General features: G+C 46.9%; 1 protein-coding gene across 7 annotated transcripts in view; it reads right to left on the bottom strand.

Moving 5' to 3' along the window:
• Window positions 1-9,478, bottom strand: part of DGKI (diacylglycerol kinase iota) — a 376,642-nt gene extending 367,164 nt beyond the window's left edge. For 6 of the 7 annotated variants that reach the window (XM_088448827.1, XM_088448831.1, XM_088448829.1 and 3 more), the window contains exon 1: window positions 9,170-9,477. In XM_088448827.1, coding sequence (XP_088304953.1) covers window positions 9,170-9,348 — 179 coding nt within the window. In that variant the 5' untranslated portion in view covers window positions 9,349-9,477. Of the gene's footprint in view, window positions 1-9,169 lie in introns of all 7 variants that reach the window. The other variant, XM_088448828.1, reaches the window with a different exon arrangement.
• Between the last annotated feature and the right edge of the window lie 8,213 nt (window positions 9,479-17,691).

The following is a 17,691-nucleotide window of genomic DNA, read 5'->3' as shown; positions in this document are numbered from 1 at the left end:
GTCGGAGCCTGCTCCGGCGTGTGCATGCGCAGTGGCCAGACATCGCTATGGTCTGAATCAGGCTCCCTGTGCCAACCTCCGGGTCAGACCAGGAATTTAGGTATAAAAGCAGTATTATACTGTTATGGAAATATATGACAGGGAAGACATTTATCTAATTTTACACGGTAACGACATTTCATCCATTTACATAATTCCTAACCCTCTATTGGATGTGTAGTTTTATTTTTATCCTTTTTTCTTTTTTTTTTTCTGCAAATACCCTTGCATAATAAATTTTATCAACCCAGATTTTCACCCACGGAGATAAAACAGAATATCAAGCACTTTAGGCAACGAAACAGAAGGGACAGTATTGTCAGTACAATTATCCAACTAATTAACACAAGACAATAAGTCTGTCACAGCTTCCACTAAGATTGAGGCCAAACACCAATCTGCATTTTAAAGCACCACAACGATCCCTCCTAATAGGTATCATGTTATATATTAAGGTCTATATATTAAATTAAAAAAAATACAGATAGAAAAATGGCTCGCGATACTTAATTTCTTTTGGGGATAGTCGTGGAGCGGCCATTCCACGTGGCATATAGTAAATGAGCATTTTGCTAAATTTATGGTCTACAAAGAGAGATGGGAAAACCGCGGTCAGTTCATTCTGTCCCGCAGCGGGGGTCTGTAGGGGTCTGGATTGTGGGCTGGGCAGATTGGGGGAATTCTGCTCAAAAGCAGCAGAGAAGTACGAGACATTCCTAAGCCCGCTGGAAAGGTGCAGCGAACACCTGGAACCATTTTGAGGACTGCGCTTATCTCTACACCATTCTTTTAGCATAAATGGCAAACAGGTAAAATGAAGACACATTTATGTTTAAGAATTGAATATATAGTCGAACCTTTCAGGCAGGGTCGGTTCAGGACATGAAGGGGGTCCGCGTGCAGATGTTCACCCCCCTTTGCTGAAAATATTACGCATGTGCGGTGTATGCGTAGGATGTAACAACGGCACCTGCACAGTCTTAGCTACCTGGTAGACATGTGCCAAATTTCGATCATTCTTCAGAACTGGCACCATATTTAAAAAACCCCAGAAATCATGGATACATGACGCTGCCAGCCACCGAGTGAAACACTGCAATGGGCGCAGTTAATGCCGGCGGTTAGAATACCGGCAGCGTAATCCCAACGGAGGAAATCCCGATGCATGCAGGTAAGTATCCAGACCCTTATCCTAACCCAGGGATGGGGAACCTCAGGCCCGGGGGCCGTATAAGGCCCCCAGAATCACTTGTTCTGGCCCTCTGAGCTTTTTTCTGCTAGCCTCATCTGGCTAGCAGGGTGTCTAGAATGACATCATGTAGCCAGAATCTATGCATCAGTGCCACCTGGAGTGTCCTTGGGACACTTCAGATGGTCACACCGCTGCCCTTATAGCTCCCCGGAGCATCCTCAGGATGCTCCTGGCATTGCTGTAATCACCAGCGATTGTGGTCACGCCCTGTGTGACATCACACTGAGGGGGCGTGGCCTGCATCAGGCCCGCAAACAAAGTTATATATATATATATATATATATATATATATATATATATCAAAATGGCAGAAAAAAGGTTCCCCACCCCTGCTCTAACCCACCTTTCCCCCAGGCTAACCCTCCCCTCCTGCAGCCTAACCTAATCCCCCCCCACGCAGCCTAACCCTCCTCTCTGGCAGCCTAACCCTATCCCTCTCCCTATTGCCTAACCCCTAACACTAAATTGTGTGCTTCGGAATCCTGACTACATCCCCCTACTCTTACGAGGTCAGTAACCTCTTCAAAAAGATGGTGCCGCACAGAGAAGGCAAAGACTCTCTTCTGCACATGTGTAGGAGGAGGGACCAGCTTGCCAGCACCAGGGTGGTGTAGAGAAGCAATGGGAGGGGGGTTGCTGCTCAGTAGAGGGGACCTGATACACACGGGTCCCCTAAGGTGTTAATGCACCTTAGCCCTGAACTTCCTGCAATCATTATAGACACGCCACTGCATTCAAGTGCACAATACAAAATGGCCGACTTTAGGCCTGATTCAGAGATGGACGATTTTGCGATTTTTAAGCAGATCGAGCGATTGTTTGACATTGCGCATGCATGTAAGCCACACTGCGGTTGTCTTGCAATTCCACACGCACAGAGGATCCATTCGCAAAGTGAGTGACAGGTAGTCAGCGTTTGGGAGAGGTAATGCGGGGTGGTCAATAAAACGCAGGTGTGTCTAACCGGCTAAACGCTATTACATTGGTATGCATAAATTAGCTTTTGCGATCTATGCAGCATGAAAGCCCTCTGTGTATCAGGAGAGCTGCCAAGTCTGTGGCAGGTCAGACCAGCCGCAAGGGCAAGATGGCCGCTCGATGTGTGTCAATGTTACGATATTTACACAGGTAAGCGACGACGTATTCATACGAGAAAACAGCGTTGGGCATCCTTATTCTCGGGTAAGCTTTGGAACTATTGGTATATTTTAGCAGCCTGCGTTCCGTGCGGGGGGGAACCAACGTTCATGAGGAGACAACCTACAGTATGGATCCAAACACAATACGCACAATGGCTGTTCGTTGTTTGTGCTACGCATGTAGACTACAGTCTGCTCTTCCCCTGACCGTCGTTCCCGCTGGTTGGATGCATTTCACAGATATAAAACAAAAACATCCTGATTTTTAGTAACCGAATCTCATCGATGCAACTAGCACTGACAATTAGTATAACGGGTAGGTGACATCATTAGCCTAAGCGTTTCAGCCGCCAATTAGCCAGGACAGCACGCCCAGACTGGGGTTAAAACTACTTCTCCAATCCTGTGGCTGAAGTCATTGAGAAAATGTGATACTAGGAACGGCACAGAGGGAATTACTTACGAACGGACTGCAAACTGCCATTAACCCGTAACAACCAATCAATTAGCTCTGATTGATCGGGTGCAAGTCAGACAGCAAATGTCTGATGGATTCTTGTATTTGTTCTTTGTTAATAGCCTCACCCCCCCTTCAATGGTCGGTGTAGGAAAACAACGCTCACCCATGCTTAAGTCATCTCTTCACATGAGCTGTAGGACACACTTAGCAACGTAACCTCAACGCCTGAGCTACAGAATGGCATGCTATGGCACTTCCACTACAGTAGCCGCACGACGCAAAGCCAAGCGAGCCTTGTACGTACAGGTCCATTTGCTTATAATATTTGTATGCAGCACCAGAGTCAGCGAGTAATTACTAAGCCTTGCGGACGACCGATCAGTGTATAATGGCTCCACTGGTTATAGGCACAGGATGCATGCAATAGTTCCCTTGCATTATCATCTTCCATTGGAAAACAGGCATCGCAATATAGGACTGGAGCCTGAAAATAGGTTTAACATATACCTTGCTTGAACTTACCATACACTCCTACCTTATCAACTTATCGCCTACATACAGTAAGTAATTAACCTGTATCAAATTATCCACCCCCACAATCTCAGTCATATACTCCTTGGTTCACCTATGACACCCCTTGTCCCCCACATGCGTTATCACCTCCTCCTTATTGCTTATCCTATAAATAATTATATACAGTATGAGCCTTGAGCCTATATGATTCACCAGATATTCTGTAGGTCTGTACGTTCCTAATGGTATCTGGCAGTAATGTACAGAATTCAGTAAGACAGTAAGATATTTGTGGACCTACAAAGTGAGGGGAGCCTGGGGAAATTGGCGGAGTTTAGCTCAAAAGCGGGTGTCAGAGAGGATCTGGGTGGGGTTTGGGTGGAATTTGAGGCAGAGTTTGGTCTGATCTGGGTTGAGACTTACTCAAATCAAGCAAGTTTAAATGTTGGGACGTACAGTATACCTACTGCATGTGTCCAGTATCTCTTCATACACCTACAGGCCTACATGAATTTGGCCTGAAATGTCCAGTCTACAGCAAAGGGTACTTGCTACCTCTAGTCTCCACATTGCCAAAATTACCATGGTCCTACATCGATTTCAGAAAATCACTACAGTACCTCTGTTCACCTATATATTGGAATATATTGTATATTAAAGAATGTGAAATTAGGACAAAATAAGCACTGCTTGCAATCCACCGGACCCTCGCCCCGATCCTCCCCCCCAAAAACGCCCACTTTTGTGCATATTTCTACCCATTTCAATGTCTATGACTCAGAATAGCCAAAATCGAGATAATTGGAAAGTATGTCTTTTATTGTGAGCCAAAATACACAATGTTTCCTGTACCACAATAAATGGAAGTGTGCGCACTAGCACCTTGCGCGAGGCTCCTGTCGGACCATGCATTGCCCCTCTCTGTGCATAAAGTCTCTCTCATAGTTGACAGTAACTTGTCATTATTAATATAAACACTGTTTACATAATTTACTGACATCAAATGCACAAAACCACAGAGCAAATGCTTTTTTTTTTGTGAGGTCGCACAGCTACTTTATCACAGGGTGGCACAGGTTGGCCTAGTTTCACCGGAACAACATAAATTTGAGGGCGAAGATGGCAGAGTCTGCGGGGGGTGCAGAGATTAGCACTGCCAGCTGATTGGGCTGTACCTTAAAATGTATTTAGCGGACAAATAGCCACACACCTACATTTATAACGCTGGTGATTTGGTAATGCAATATCACTCCTCCCGTTTATCACTCAGATCATTACATTTATATGACACATCGCAATAATCCCCATCATCATTATGGTATGTGCCATAGAGACTCCGCTTAACTCTTATACAGCAGAGGTAACTAATCTCATGTGCCACGCTCACTTCTATGTCACAGTGTACTACAACACATGCGTGTCACATTGTGCTCCAACACATGCGTGTCATATTCTGCTCCAACACATGCATGTCACAGTGTGCTCCAACACATGCGTGTCATATTGTGCTCCAACACGTGTGTCACAGTGTGCTCCAATACAATTAAGTCACAATGTTCTCCAATACAAGTATGTCACAGTGTACCTGTATGTCACAGTGTACCTGTATGTCACAGTGTGCTCCAACACCTGTATGTCACAGTGTACTCCAACACCTGTATGTCACAGTGTACCTGTATGTCACAGTGTGCTCCAACACCTGTATGTCACAGTGTGCTCCAACACCTGTATGTCACAGTGTGCTCCAACACCTGTATGTCACAGTGTGATCCAACACCTGTATGTCACAGTGTGCTCCAACACCTGTATGTCACAGTGTGATCCAACACCTGTATGTCACAGTGTGCTTCAATGCCTGTATGTCACAGTGTGCTCCAACACCTGTATGTCACAGTGTGCTCCAACACCTATATGTCATAGTGTCCTTCAACACCTGTATGTCATAGTGTCCTCCAACACCTGTATGTCATAGTGTCCTCCAACACCGGTATGTCATAGTGTCCACCAACACCTGTATGTCATAGTGTCCACCAACACCGGTATGTCATAGTGTCCACCAACACCTGTATGTCATAGTGTCCTCCAACACTTGTATGTCACATTGTACTCCAACACCTGTATGTCACAGTGTACTAAACCTGTATGTCACAGTGTACTCCAACACCTGTATGTCACAGTGTACCTGTATGTAACAGTGTACCTGTATGTCACAGTGTGCTCCAACACCTGCATGTAACAGTGGCTCCAACACCTGTATGTCACAGTGTGCTCCAACACCTGTATGTCACAGTGTGTTCCAACACCTGTATGTCAAAGTGTGCTACAACACCTGTATGTCACAGTGTGCTCCAACACCTGTATGTCACAGTGTGCTCCAACACCTGTATGTCACAGTGTGCTCCAACACCTGTATGTCACAGTGTGCTCCAACACCTGTATGTCACAGTGTGCTCCAACACCTGTATGTCACAGTGTACCTATATGTCACAGTGTACCTGTATGTCACAGTGTGCTCCAACACCTGTATGTCACAGTGTGATCCAACACCTGTATGTCACAGTGTGCTCCAATACCTGTATGTCACAGTGTACCTGTATGTCACAGTGTGCTCCAACACCTGTATGTCACAGTGTGCTCCAACACCTGTATATCACAGTGTGCTTCAATGCCTGTATATCACAGTGTGCTCCAACACCTGTTTATCACAGTGTGCTCCAACACCTGTATGTCATAGTGTCCTCCAACACCTGTATGTCATAGTGTCCACCAACACCTGTATGTCATAGTGTCCTCCAACACTTGTATGTCACAGTGTACTCCAACACCAGTATGTCACATTGTACTCCAACACCTGTATGTCAACACCTGTTTGTCAATACCCATATGTCACAGTGTGCTTTAACACCTGTATAAAACAGTAGTGCCCCCTCACATGTATATCATGCATCATAGTTACCCCCTCACCTATGTGCAGAGTTGCAATGCCCCCACACCCTTATACCAGTGACACAGTGTCCCATACACATGTATTTTGTCTTGCAGGGTACCTCATACTGTCCATAAATCCAGTGTCAAAGTATATCCATCACCATAGTGTTCTCATCACATGTGTCAGTGCCCCCTCTACTTATCTTTGCCACCATACTGTAAATCCAGTGCCAGTGTCCCTCCTCCCTTGTGTCAGTGCCCCCTCTCTTACCAGTGCATCCAGTGTCACAATATTCCCCTTTCCAATATGTCAGTGTCCCTTTACCTGTACATCTAGTGTCAGTGCCCCCTCCCTTACCAGTGCATCCAGTCACAATATCCCAATTTCCAATATGTCAGTGCCCCCTTACCTGTACATCTAGTGTCAGTGTCCCCCTCTGCCATGTGTCAGTGCCGCCCCTTACCTGTACATCTAGTGTCAGTGTCCCCCTCTCCCATGTGTCAGTGCCGCCCCTTACCTGTACATCTAGTGTCAGTGTCCCCTTACCTGTATATCTAGTGTCAGTGCCCCCTCCCTTACCAGTGCATCCAGTCACAATATCCCAATTTCCAATATGTCAGTGCCCCCTTACCTGTACATCTAGTGTCAGTGTCTCCCTCTGCCATGTGTCAGTGCCGGCCCTTACCTGTACATCTAATGTCAGTGTCCTCTTACCTGTACATCTAGTGTCAGTGTCCCCCATACCTGTACATCAAGTGTCAGTGCCCCCTCCCTTACCAGCGCATCCAGTCACAATATCCCAATTTCCAATATGTCAGTGCCCCCTTACCTGTACATCTAGTGTCAGTGTCCCACTCGCCCATGTATCAGTGCCCCCCCTTACCTGTACATCTAGTCTCAGTGTCCCCATCTCATATGTATCAGTGCCCCCTCCCCCTTACCTGTATATCTAGTGTCAGTGTCCCACTCGCCCATGTATCAGTGCCCCCCCTTACCTGTACATCTAGTCTCAGTGTCCCCATCACATATGTATCAGTGCCCCCTCTCCCTTACCTGTACATCTAGTCTCAGTGTCCCCATCTCATATGTATAGTGCCCCCCCTTACCTGTACATCTAGTCTCAGTGTCCCCATCTCATATGTATCAGTGCCCCCTCTCCCTTACCTGTACATCTAGTCTGAGTGTTCCCATCTCATACTGTATGTGTCAGTGCCCCGCTTACCTATACATCTAGTGCCAGTGTTACCTTTACCTTGCTTCAATGTCCCCCCCCTAACCTGTACATCTAGTGTCAGTGTCCCCATCTCATATGTGTTGTCAGTGCCCCCTCCCCTTACCTGTATATCTAGAGTCAGTGTCCCCATCTCATACTGTATGTGTCAGTGCCTCCTTTACCTGTACATCTAGTGTCAGTGTGCCCTCTCCCTTGTTTCAATGTCCGTCCGTCCCACTTACTCGTAAATGGTGTCAGTGCCCACTCTCCCTTGTTTCAATGTCCCACCCTTACCTGTACATCTAGTGTCAGTGTCCGCTCTCCCTTGCTTCAATGTCCCCCCCCTTACCTGTACATCTAGTGTTAGTGTCCCCTCTCCCTTGCTTCAATGTCCCCCCCTTACCTGTACATCTAGTGTTAGTGTCCCCTCTCCTTTGCTTCAATGTCCCCCCCCCTTTCCTGTACATCTAGTGTCAGTGCCCCCTCTCCCTTGTTTCAATGTCCCCCCCTAACCTGTACATCTAGTGTCAGTGTCTCCCTCTCCCATGTCAGTGCCCCCTCTCCCATGTCAGTGTCTCCCTCTCCCATGTCAGTGCCCCCTCTCCCATGTCAGTGTCTCCCTCTCCCATGTCAGTGTCTCCCTCTCCTATGTCAGTGTCTCCCTCTCCCATGTCAGTGCCCCCTCCCCTTACCTGTATATCTAGAGTCAGTGTCCCCATCTCATACTGTATGTGTCAGTGCCTCCTTTACCTGTACATCTAGTGTCAGTGTGCCCTCTCCCTTGTTTCAATGTCCGTCCGTCCCACTTACTCGTAAATGGTGTCAGTGCCCACTCTCCCTTGTTTCAATGTCCCACCCTTACCTGTACATCTAGTGTCAGTGTCCGCTCTCCCTTGCTTCAATGTCCCCCCCCTTACCTGTACATCTAGTGTTAGTGTCCCCTCTCCCTTGCTTCAATGTCCCCCCCTTACCTGTACATCTAGTGTTAGTGTCCCCTCTCCTTTGCTTCAATGTCCCCCCCCCTTTCCTGTACATCTAGTGTCAGTGCCCCCTCTCCCTTGTTTCAATGTCCCCCCCTAACCTGTACATCTAGTGTCAGTGTCTCCCTCTCCCATGTCAGTGCCCCCTCTCCCATGTCAGTGTCTCCCTCTCCCATGTCAGTGCCCCCTCTCCCATGTCAGTGTCTCCCTCTCCCATGTCAGTGTCTCCCTCTCCTATGTCAGTGTCTCCCTCTCCCATGTCAGTGTCTCCCTCTCCCATGTCAGTGTCTCCCTCTCCTATGTTAGTGTCTCCCTCTCCCATGTCAGTGCCCCCTCTCCCATGTCAGTGTCTCCCTCTCCCATGTCAGTGCCCCCTCTCCCATGTCAGTGTCTCCCTCTCCTATGTCAGTGTCTCCCTCTCCCATGTCAGTGTCTCCCTCTCCTATGTTAGTGTCTCCCTCTCCCATGTCAGTGCCCCCTCTCCCATGTCAGTGTCTCCCTCTCCTATGTGCCAGTGTGCACCATACACGTACATCCAGTGTCACAGTGTCCAGCTCTCCCATGTGTCAGTGCTGCTGAATGTGATCTCAGTGTCCCTCCCATGTGTCATGTATATATCATAGTATATGGCAGCAGCCTCTCACCTGTAGGACACCTGTTTCCGAAAGGTCAGGTTCCGGAGCTTCTCCTCCACGGACTCCTCCCTGTCCCTGTGCCCGGTTCCCGGCTCCTGAACAGCGGATTCCCCAGCTGTGTCCTGGCCTCCCTCGGCTCCCCGGCACCCGGTGTCCCTGCTCTGAGCTCCGTCGAGAGGCGGGTTCATATCTGTGCCGGCCCGGGGGCTGAGCGGGGGGTCCCGGGCACAGTCACAGCTCCGCTCCCAGGCAGCGCTGCAAATGGAGGAGGCGCTGCTGCAGCATCCATGGGGGGAGAGACCGGGGCATTGTGGGAAACTCCTCCCTGACCAATCACGGCCAAGCAGTCCCCCTCCCTCCCTGCCGGCCCCCTCATCACCAGTGTACCACCCATATACTCCCTCATTGCTCTGATATACCACCCTAATACTCCCTCATCACCAGTGTACCACCCATATACTCCCTCATCACCAGTGTACCACCCATATACTCCCTCATTGCTCTGATGTACCACCCTAATACTCCCTCATCACCAGTGTACCACCCATATACTCCCTCATTGCCCTGATATACCACCCTAATACTCCCTCATCACCAGTGTACCACCCATATACTCCCTCATCACCAGTGTACCACCCATATACTCCCTCATTGCTCTGATATACCACCCTAATACTCCCTCATCACCAGTGTACCACCCATATACTCCCTCATTGCTCTGATATACCACCCTAATACTCCCTCATCACCAGTGTACCACCCATATACTCCCTCATCACCAGTGTACCACCCATATACTCCCTCATTGCTCTGATGTACCACCCTAATACTCCCTCATCACCAGTGTACCACCCATATACTCCCTCATTGCCCTGATATACCACCCTAATACTCCCTCATCACCAGTGTACCACCCATATACTCCCTCATCACCAGTGTACCACCCATATACTCCCTCATTGCTCTGATATACCACCCTAATACTCCCTCATCACCAGTGTACCACCCATATACTCCCTCATCACCAGTGTACCACCCATATACTCCCTCATTGCTCTGATATACCACCCTAATACTCCCTCATAACCAGTGTACCACCCATATACTCCCTCATCACCAGTGTACCACCCATATACTCCCTCACTGCTCTGATATACCACCCATAGACTCCCTCATCACCAGTGTACCACCCATATACTCCCTCATTGCTCTGATATACCACCCTAATACTCCCTCATCACCAGTGTACCACCCATATACTCCCTCATCACCAGTGTACCACCCATATACTCCCTCATTGTCTGATGTATCACCCTAATACTCCCTCATCACCAGTGTACCACCCATATACTCCCTCATCACCAGTGTACCACCCTAATACTCCCTCACTGCTCTGATATACCACCCATATACTCCCTCATCATCAGTGTACCACCCATATACTCCCTCATTGCTCTGATGTACCACCCATATACTCCCTCATCACCAGTGTACCACCCATATACTCCCTCATCACCAGTGTACCACCCATATATTCCCTCATTGCTCTGATGTACCACCCTAAAGCTCCCTCATCACCAGTGTACCACCCATATACTCCCTCATTGCTCTGATGTACCACCCTAATACTCCCTCATCACCAGTGTACCACCCATATATTCCCTCATTGCTCTGATGTACCACCCTAAAGCTCCCTCATCACCAGTGTACCACCCTAATACTCCCTCATCACTAGTGTACCACCCATATACTCCCTCATTACTCTGATGTACCATCATAATACTCCCTCATCACCAGTGTATTACCCATATACTCCCTCATTGGTCTGATGTACCACCCTAATACTCCCTCATTACCAGTGTACCACCCATATACTCCCTCATTGCTCTGATGTACCACCCTTATACTCTCTCACCAGTGTACCATCCATAGAATCCCTCATTACTCTGATATACCACCCTAATACTCCCTCATCACCAGTGTACCACCCATTACTCTGATATGCCACCCTAATACTCCCTCATAACCACTGTGCCACTCGAATACATAACCAAAGTACTACCCATACACTCACTCATTACTGTGATGTTCCACCCATGTTCTCCCTCATTACTCTGATGTAGCATCTTTACAGTATACAGTACTCTCTCATAACCAGTGTAGCGTATATATATACTCCCTTATTACTCTGTTAGACCACCCATATACTCTCTCATCACCAGTGTATTACCCATATACTCCCTCATTACCCTGATGTACCACCCTAATATTCTGTCATCACTCTGATATACCACCTATATACTCTCTCTTCACCAGTGTATTACCCTAATATTCCCTCATTGCTCTAATGTACAACCCTAATACTCCCTCATCACTAGTGTACCACCCATATACTCCCTCATTGCTCTGATATACCAACGTAATACTCCCTTACCACCAGTGTACCGCCCTAATTGTCCTTCATCATCAATGTACCACCATAATATTTCCTCCTTACCAGTGTACCACCCAGATACTTCATCACCCATACACCACCCAGATACTCCCTCATTTCAATATGCACTATACTAATGTCATTATTACTATATATTATATACCACCCTTATAGCCCTGCATACTGTAGCATATCACACTAATACGCCCCCATTACTATACTCGTGTAATTATTACTATACAGTATATTATATACCACCCTTTTAACCCTGCATTATATAGCATACTACCATAATACTCCATCATTACTATAAATACTATACCAGTGTCATTATTACTGTATATTATATACCACCCTTAATTATAACCCTGCATTATACAGTATAATCTTACACTCCCTCTTTACTGTATATACTATAATAGTTTCATTATTACTATATATTATATACCACCCTCATAACCCTGCTTCTAAAATCTCTCTCTTTAGTAAATTTACCCCACAGTGGACTTCATTCAGACCTGCTCGCTAGTGCTGAGCGCTCGCAAGCGGGTTGATGTTTAGGCCCTGCGCACACGCAGCGGCCGGAGCGAGAGAGAAATTCTCTCGCTCTGGAGCTCACTACAAAAGGGGCGGCTGTTGATGTTGATTGACAGCTTGCTCCGTTTTGTAGGCATGGCGGGGGGGTGGTTTCACAAACGGAGGCGTTCCTTAAGGAACCGCTATCCGGGTCTCGTACCAAAGGGGGCGTGCTGTCGATGTTGAGTGACAGCACGCACCCTTTGGTGGGCGGGCCGGAGGCATGGCTGCCCAGAAGGAGGCATTCCCATGGGAATGCCTACCGTCTGGGGCCGGCCCCACTGACATCACAAGTGATGTCAGTTGGAGAGCTTCCGGCTCTATTAGAGCCAGAAGCTCTCGGGGGCTTGTGGCAGCGAGACCCTACCACAAGGGTCTCGTCGCAAGCCCGATGGTCGTGATCGTCTTGACCATCGCGACCATCATCCTGGCCGCTTGCAATAGCTGTGGGTGGTTACCCACAGCTATGCGAACGGCCAGGATGCCGCTCCAAAAAAACCTAAAACGCCCTGATTCAGAGCGAGCGCTCTTTCAGAGCGTCTGGCTCTGAATCAGGGCCAGAGTGTGCATCAGTGTGTGTGAGAGGCACAGCGGGCCTGATTCAGAGCCGCTCGCAAAAAGCGAGCGTTCACTCTGAATCAGGGCGGCCGCTTTTTAAAAACAAAAACCCGGCCTCCTGGCCGCTCGCTAAGCTCTGGGTGACCACCCACAGCTTTAGCGGGTGGCCAGGTGATGGTCGCGATTATCGCGACCATCGGGCTTGCGACGAGACCCTGGTGGTAGGGTCTCGTTCCCGCAAGCCCCAGTGAGCTTCCTGCTCTAATAGAGCAGGAAGCTCACTACTGACATCACGAGTGATGTCAGTAGGGCCGCCCACAAACAGCAGGCATTCCTTCAGGCATTCCTGAGCCGTCAGCCTGAGGAAGCAGGCACAGGGTCTGTGAAACGCGTTGCTGCTATTGGTGCCTTCTTCACATTTTTTACATTACGGTTTGGCACTATTTCTGGTTATTTTATAATTTATAATTATATTATATTTTTATTGATTGTCTTTTTTTGTATGGCCATATATGAAATTATTTTAATGGAAGTTAAATAAAATTATTTTTAAGAGACATATATTTTTTCATTACTGACGGACATCGGGATTTAAAATGTATGTCTAAGGCGCTTATGCAATTGGAATAAGGTGAGCAGGATATTATTTACTATTATTCTGACTTAATGACAACCGATTTGCACTATGGAGGCATGTTTTATTTTCTTCACATAACGACTACTGTCAGGATTTGAGACCCATCCAGATCGATTCATCATTGCTATTGCAACCACCGTAGGACCACGGTGTTGATTTGTGTCCATTGTACTGATCTCACCTATAAAGGGTGAGTATATGTCTATATACGTTCTTTTTTGGTTTCTATCACAGATTTACACTATATTTTTTTCCATTCTCTTTTTTTTCCCAAAATAACAGTGATCCTTGGGAGCGCTGGAATACTTCTATACAAAAAACTATCTTTATCGGGATCTCTGTTGAAAGTTCCGATTATTCCAGGCTGCACCTTCTTTCGGTTCATTTATAAGACCACATAAGGATAGTAGCGCCAATCATCCAAAACTATTTTTATCATTTGTTAGATGCTTTTGCTGTTTGCACTGTTGGAGGCAATACACCTACCCAGGGGCTGTCACAGTCATGTAATCTTTACTTTGCCCTGTCCCACTTATCCACATATCCGTGGTTAAGTGGACAGTGGGTACAACGGCATTTCAGAGGACACTAATAAGATTTTTTTTAATGTCGTTGTATAGACTGGGAATTGCTGTTCTAGTGAAGTGGAATCTAGAAGGGACATGGTAGCGGGGACACAGGACCCCAGTTAACTGTCTAAAACCCACTGCATTTATGGCGGATACTGGACGCACATCTAATACCAGCATAGCTGTTATGGCTTCAGTAATCCGCTGTGCAACTGGGTGACTGCTGTCATACTTGTTTCCCCTTGCAAAGGATTGTTTGATAGTCAATTGTTTTCTTCCTGGTCCCTTTCTGGGGTGAAAATCCACTCACAGCAGCAGCAACAGGCGTAGCACTCAAGGATCCTTCTGAGGAATCACGTATAGGAGAGGAGACAGTCATGCTTATGAAATTGGATGCAGCAGGACTACTTCCGATCATGATTGAGGATGTTGATGATGCAGGTGTTGGTGGTGAAGGTTGCAGACGCTTGGATCTAACAGAGAGAAGGGAGCAGCTAGGTGACGCTGGACTGATTGTTTCGTTTTTAGCCAAAGTTTCTGAATTTTGCAAACACTTTGGAATTTTATGAATGCGCTGCAAGTGACGTAACAGGGAGGAGGTTCCCAGATGGTTAAGGTCCTTACCTCTACTCACTCTTGCTTTGCAAACATTACGGATGGCTTGACAACTTTTGTCTGGATTTGGGTGGGTGAAAAGTGGATTATTTTGTCTTTTGCCCCAGTATGACAATGGGCTTTTTTATACCATGGGCAACAACTGTTGCCTGATTTACTCAAACAACATCCTCGGCATCAACATCCTCATCATCAACAGCCTCATCATACTTATTAGCGCCAACTACAGAAATATCCTCATCATCCTACTGGTGCACTTCCACAGCAGCATCCTCGATTTCTACATCAGCATGTTGGCTTGTGCTGCTCATCCCCACATTTGCAGAGGGCACACAAATGGTGGAAGGAGGATCCTCTTCAAATACAGTATTAGAAAGATCAGCTCACATATGGCAACTGCAGACACACTTGGACTCTCCTCGGTGATCTGTGACTTTTCTGAGCACACAGTTGCGATTTAAATTTTTTTGACAATTCTACAGGGAGAAGGGCTTACATCATCATAAGATGCAGAACCACCAGTCATAAATCAAGGCCAAGGCCTTATCCTTTCCATGCCACTTTGTGTAGTAATTGGCATATTGCCAATTTTTTGTTTCTCTGCAGCTAAGTTAGATGTTAATAATTTTTTTCTTTAACACTGTAAAACATTGCTGGTTTGATTTTACATGCCCTGACTTAAGCACCTGGGCATCGGTCTTTGTAGATGACATTGATGGCCTTGTATCATCATCATGACTGCTGGCAGCAGCTGCAGCACTAGTATGTGGTTCCTGCTCTCCTCTCATTTGATCGTCCTCCAGAGCAACAAACTTACACTGTGGTCTGACCGGCAGTGTCACCAAACAATAATATTTTTTTACACTACAGAAGAGCACCCCTGGATGAGGCAGCAGCCCCTTGATGAACAACACAGCACACCTTTTATGGATAACAAAGCACCCCTGTGGAGTGCAGGCAAACCACCCACAGAGTCACAAATACGTGGATGATAAACTGCCGTCTGGCCGGCAGTATCACTGAACAATAATAGCGTAGCTACTAGCTAGCACATACACACACAAAAAAAATATCAAAAATGATCTTTTTTTATTTTTTGAGGAATGATTATTATTAATTTTAACTTTAATTTTTTTTACACTGGGAAAGAGCACCCCTGGATTGACAGAGCACCCCTCCTAAACAACATAGCACCCCTTTATGAACTGCAGCCATAGCCCCTTGATGGTCAGGACAACACAGCAGCACCCCTTAATGGACAACACAGCAGCATCCCTTTATGTACTGCAGCCCCAGCCCCGTGATTGACAGGACAACAGTGACACAGCAGCAGCCCTTTATGTACTGATTACTGAAGTCCCCCTTTATGTACTGCAGCCCCAGCCCCTTTTATGGACAACACAGCAGCAGCCTGCAGCCCCAGCCCCCGACAGGACAACACAGTGACACAGCAGCACGTACACAGGCAGTGCAGCATGTATATTCTGTACACTCTCCACATCCAGAGTGAAAATGGCGCCGATCACCGGGACCTTTATATAATCCAAAACCCGCGAGAATCCGACAGCTGGAGGATGACGCGTTTTGCCTCGTTTTCGGATCTGAGTCAGGCGGGAAAACCCGAGCCGGACTCAGATCTCAGCTCAGATACACAAAGTTCGAGTGGACCCACTCATCTCTATTACTATATACTCTATATACTACATAACCCTGCATTATACATTATACCCCCATATGATACCTCATACATACCATGATATACGGGTTGGGAATGGGATGCCGGAGCTTGGGATCTCGGTGGTCAGAATCCCGAAGCCGGCATCCTGATAGGGTTAGGATATGGACATGTGTCGGTAAGTATCCTAACCCTACCTCTAACCCCTTGCCCGGTGACAGGGGGGTACCCGAGATTCAGAGGGCTCAGGGGCACAAACGGCATCTGTCACGGGTCCCCGGCTAATATTAAACAATAAATTGACCACTGTCCCCCCGGCGGTTGCACCTGGCATGTACTGTATGTAAGCCCCACCCCCAAAGTCAAATCCGGCGTTGGCGGCCCTGTCACCGTGTCCGTAGCTGGTGCATGATGCTGCGCCTCCCCTGCCCTCTGTCCCTGGACTGCAGTGCCGCTGCGTGTACTTCATCCACCGAGGAGCAGCAGGCAGCCACCACCGCCGGGCACACAGACAGCACACACCACTTCCAGCTGTGCTATGAGCTGCAGCCCTGCTCCTCCACTGTCCTAGCGGCTGTTAGTGGGGGTAAGTGTAACATACATGGCAGGGTGTTTTTACTTTAATTAGAAGTGATATTGGATATTGACATATGAGAGTGCCCCCTTTTCTCATTTTCCAAATAGCTCCAGCTTCTTTCTATTTATCTATCTACTATATATAATATATATATATATATATATATATATATATATACTGTATATATATGTAGTATATATACGAGGGTTATTCAAAAAGTAATGCCTAAATGCTCACAACTAAAATGTTATTATAGATACAGATTTGAAAATTTGTAGTAAAATACTTTGAAGTCTTAGTAACAAAATGACTCTACTCAAAATATTCACCATCTGCCCTCAAACATTTTCTCCACCTCTCAACCAAAGCTGTGACCCCGGAGACAGTATTTGAGAGGGCCAAACGGATGACAGTCAGAAGGGGAAAAAATCAGGACTCTATGGTGGATGTGGCATTATTGCCCACCCCATTTTGGCAATGGCCGCAGATGTTGCCATCGAAGTGTGAGGTTTGGCATTGTCGTGGTGTAAGATGACATTTGACAGTGGAATTGTTGACCTTTTTTTGCGGATGGCTTCTTTCAGCTTCTTAAGTGGAATAATGTATTGATCACTGTTGATTGATTGGTTTGGTTCCAAGTAATTGATGAGAATAACACCTCGGCAATCCCAGAAGAATGTGGCCATGACTTTGTTTACGGATCGCTGTGATTTAAACCTTTTTGGCCTAGGTGAACTTGGGTGTTTCCATTGTTTTGATTGGGCCTTTGTTTCTGGGTCATAAAGGAATACCCAGGTCTCATCTCCTGTAATGACATTTTCCAAAAACATCTCAGGGTTGGCTTCAAAGTTGGTCAAAAGGTAATTGCACACTTCCACCCTCTGGGCCTC

This window comes from Taudactylus pleione, unplaced genomic scaffold (assembly GCF_031769625.1).
Source record: "Taudactylus pleione unplaced genomic scaffold, aTauple2 ptg000465l, whole genome shotgun sequence".
Taxonomy (NCBI): Eukaryota; Metazoa; Chordata; class Amphibia; order Anura; family Myobatrachidae; genus Taudactylus; species Taudactylus pleione.
This window is presented reverse-complemented; position numbering and strand designations above follow the sequence as displayed.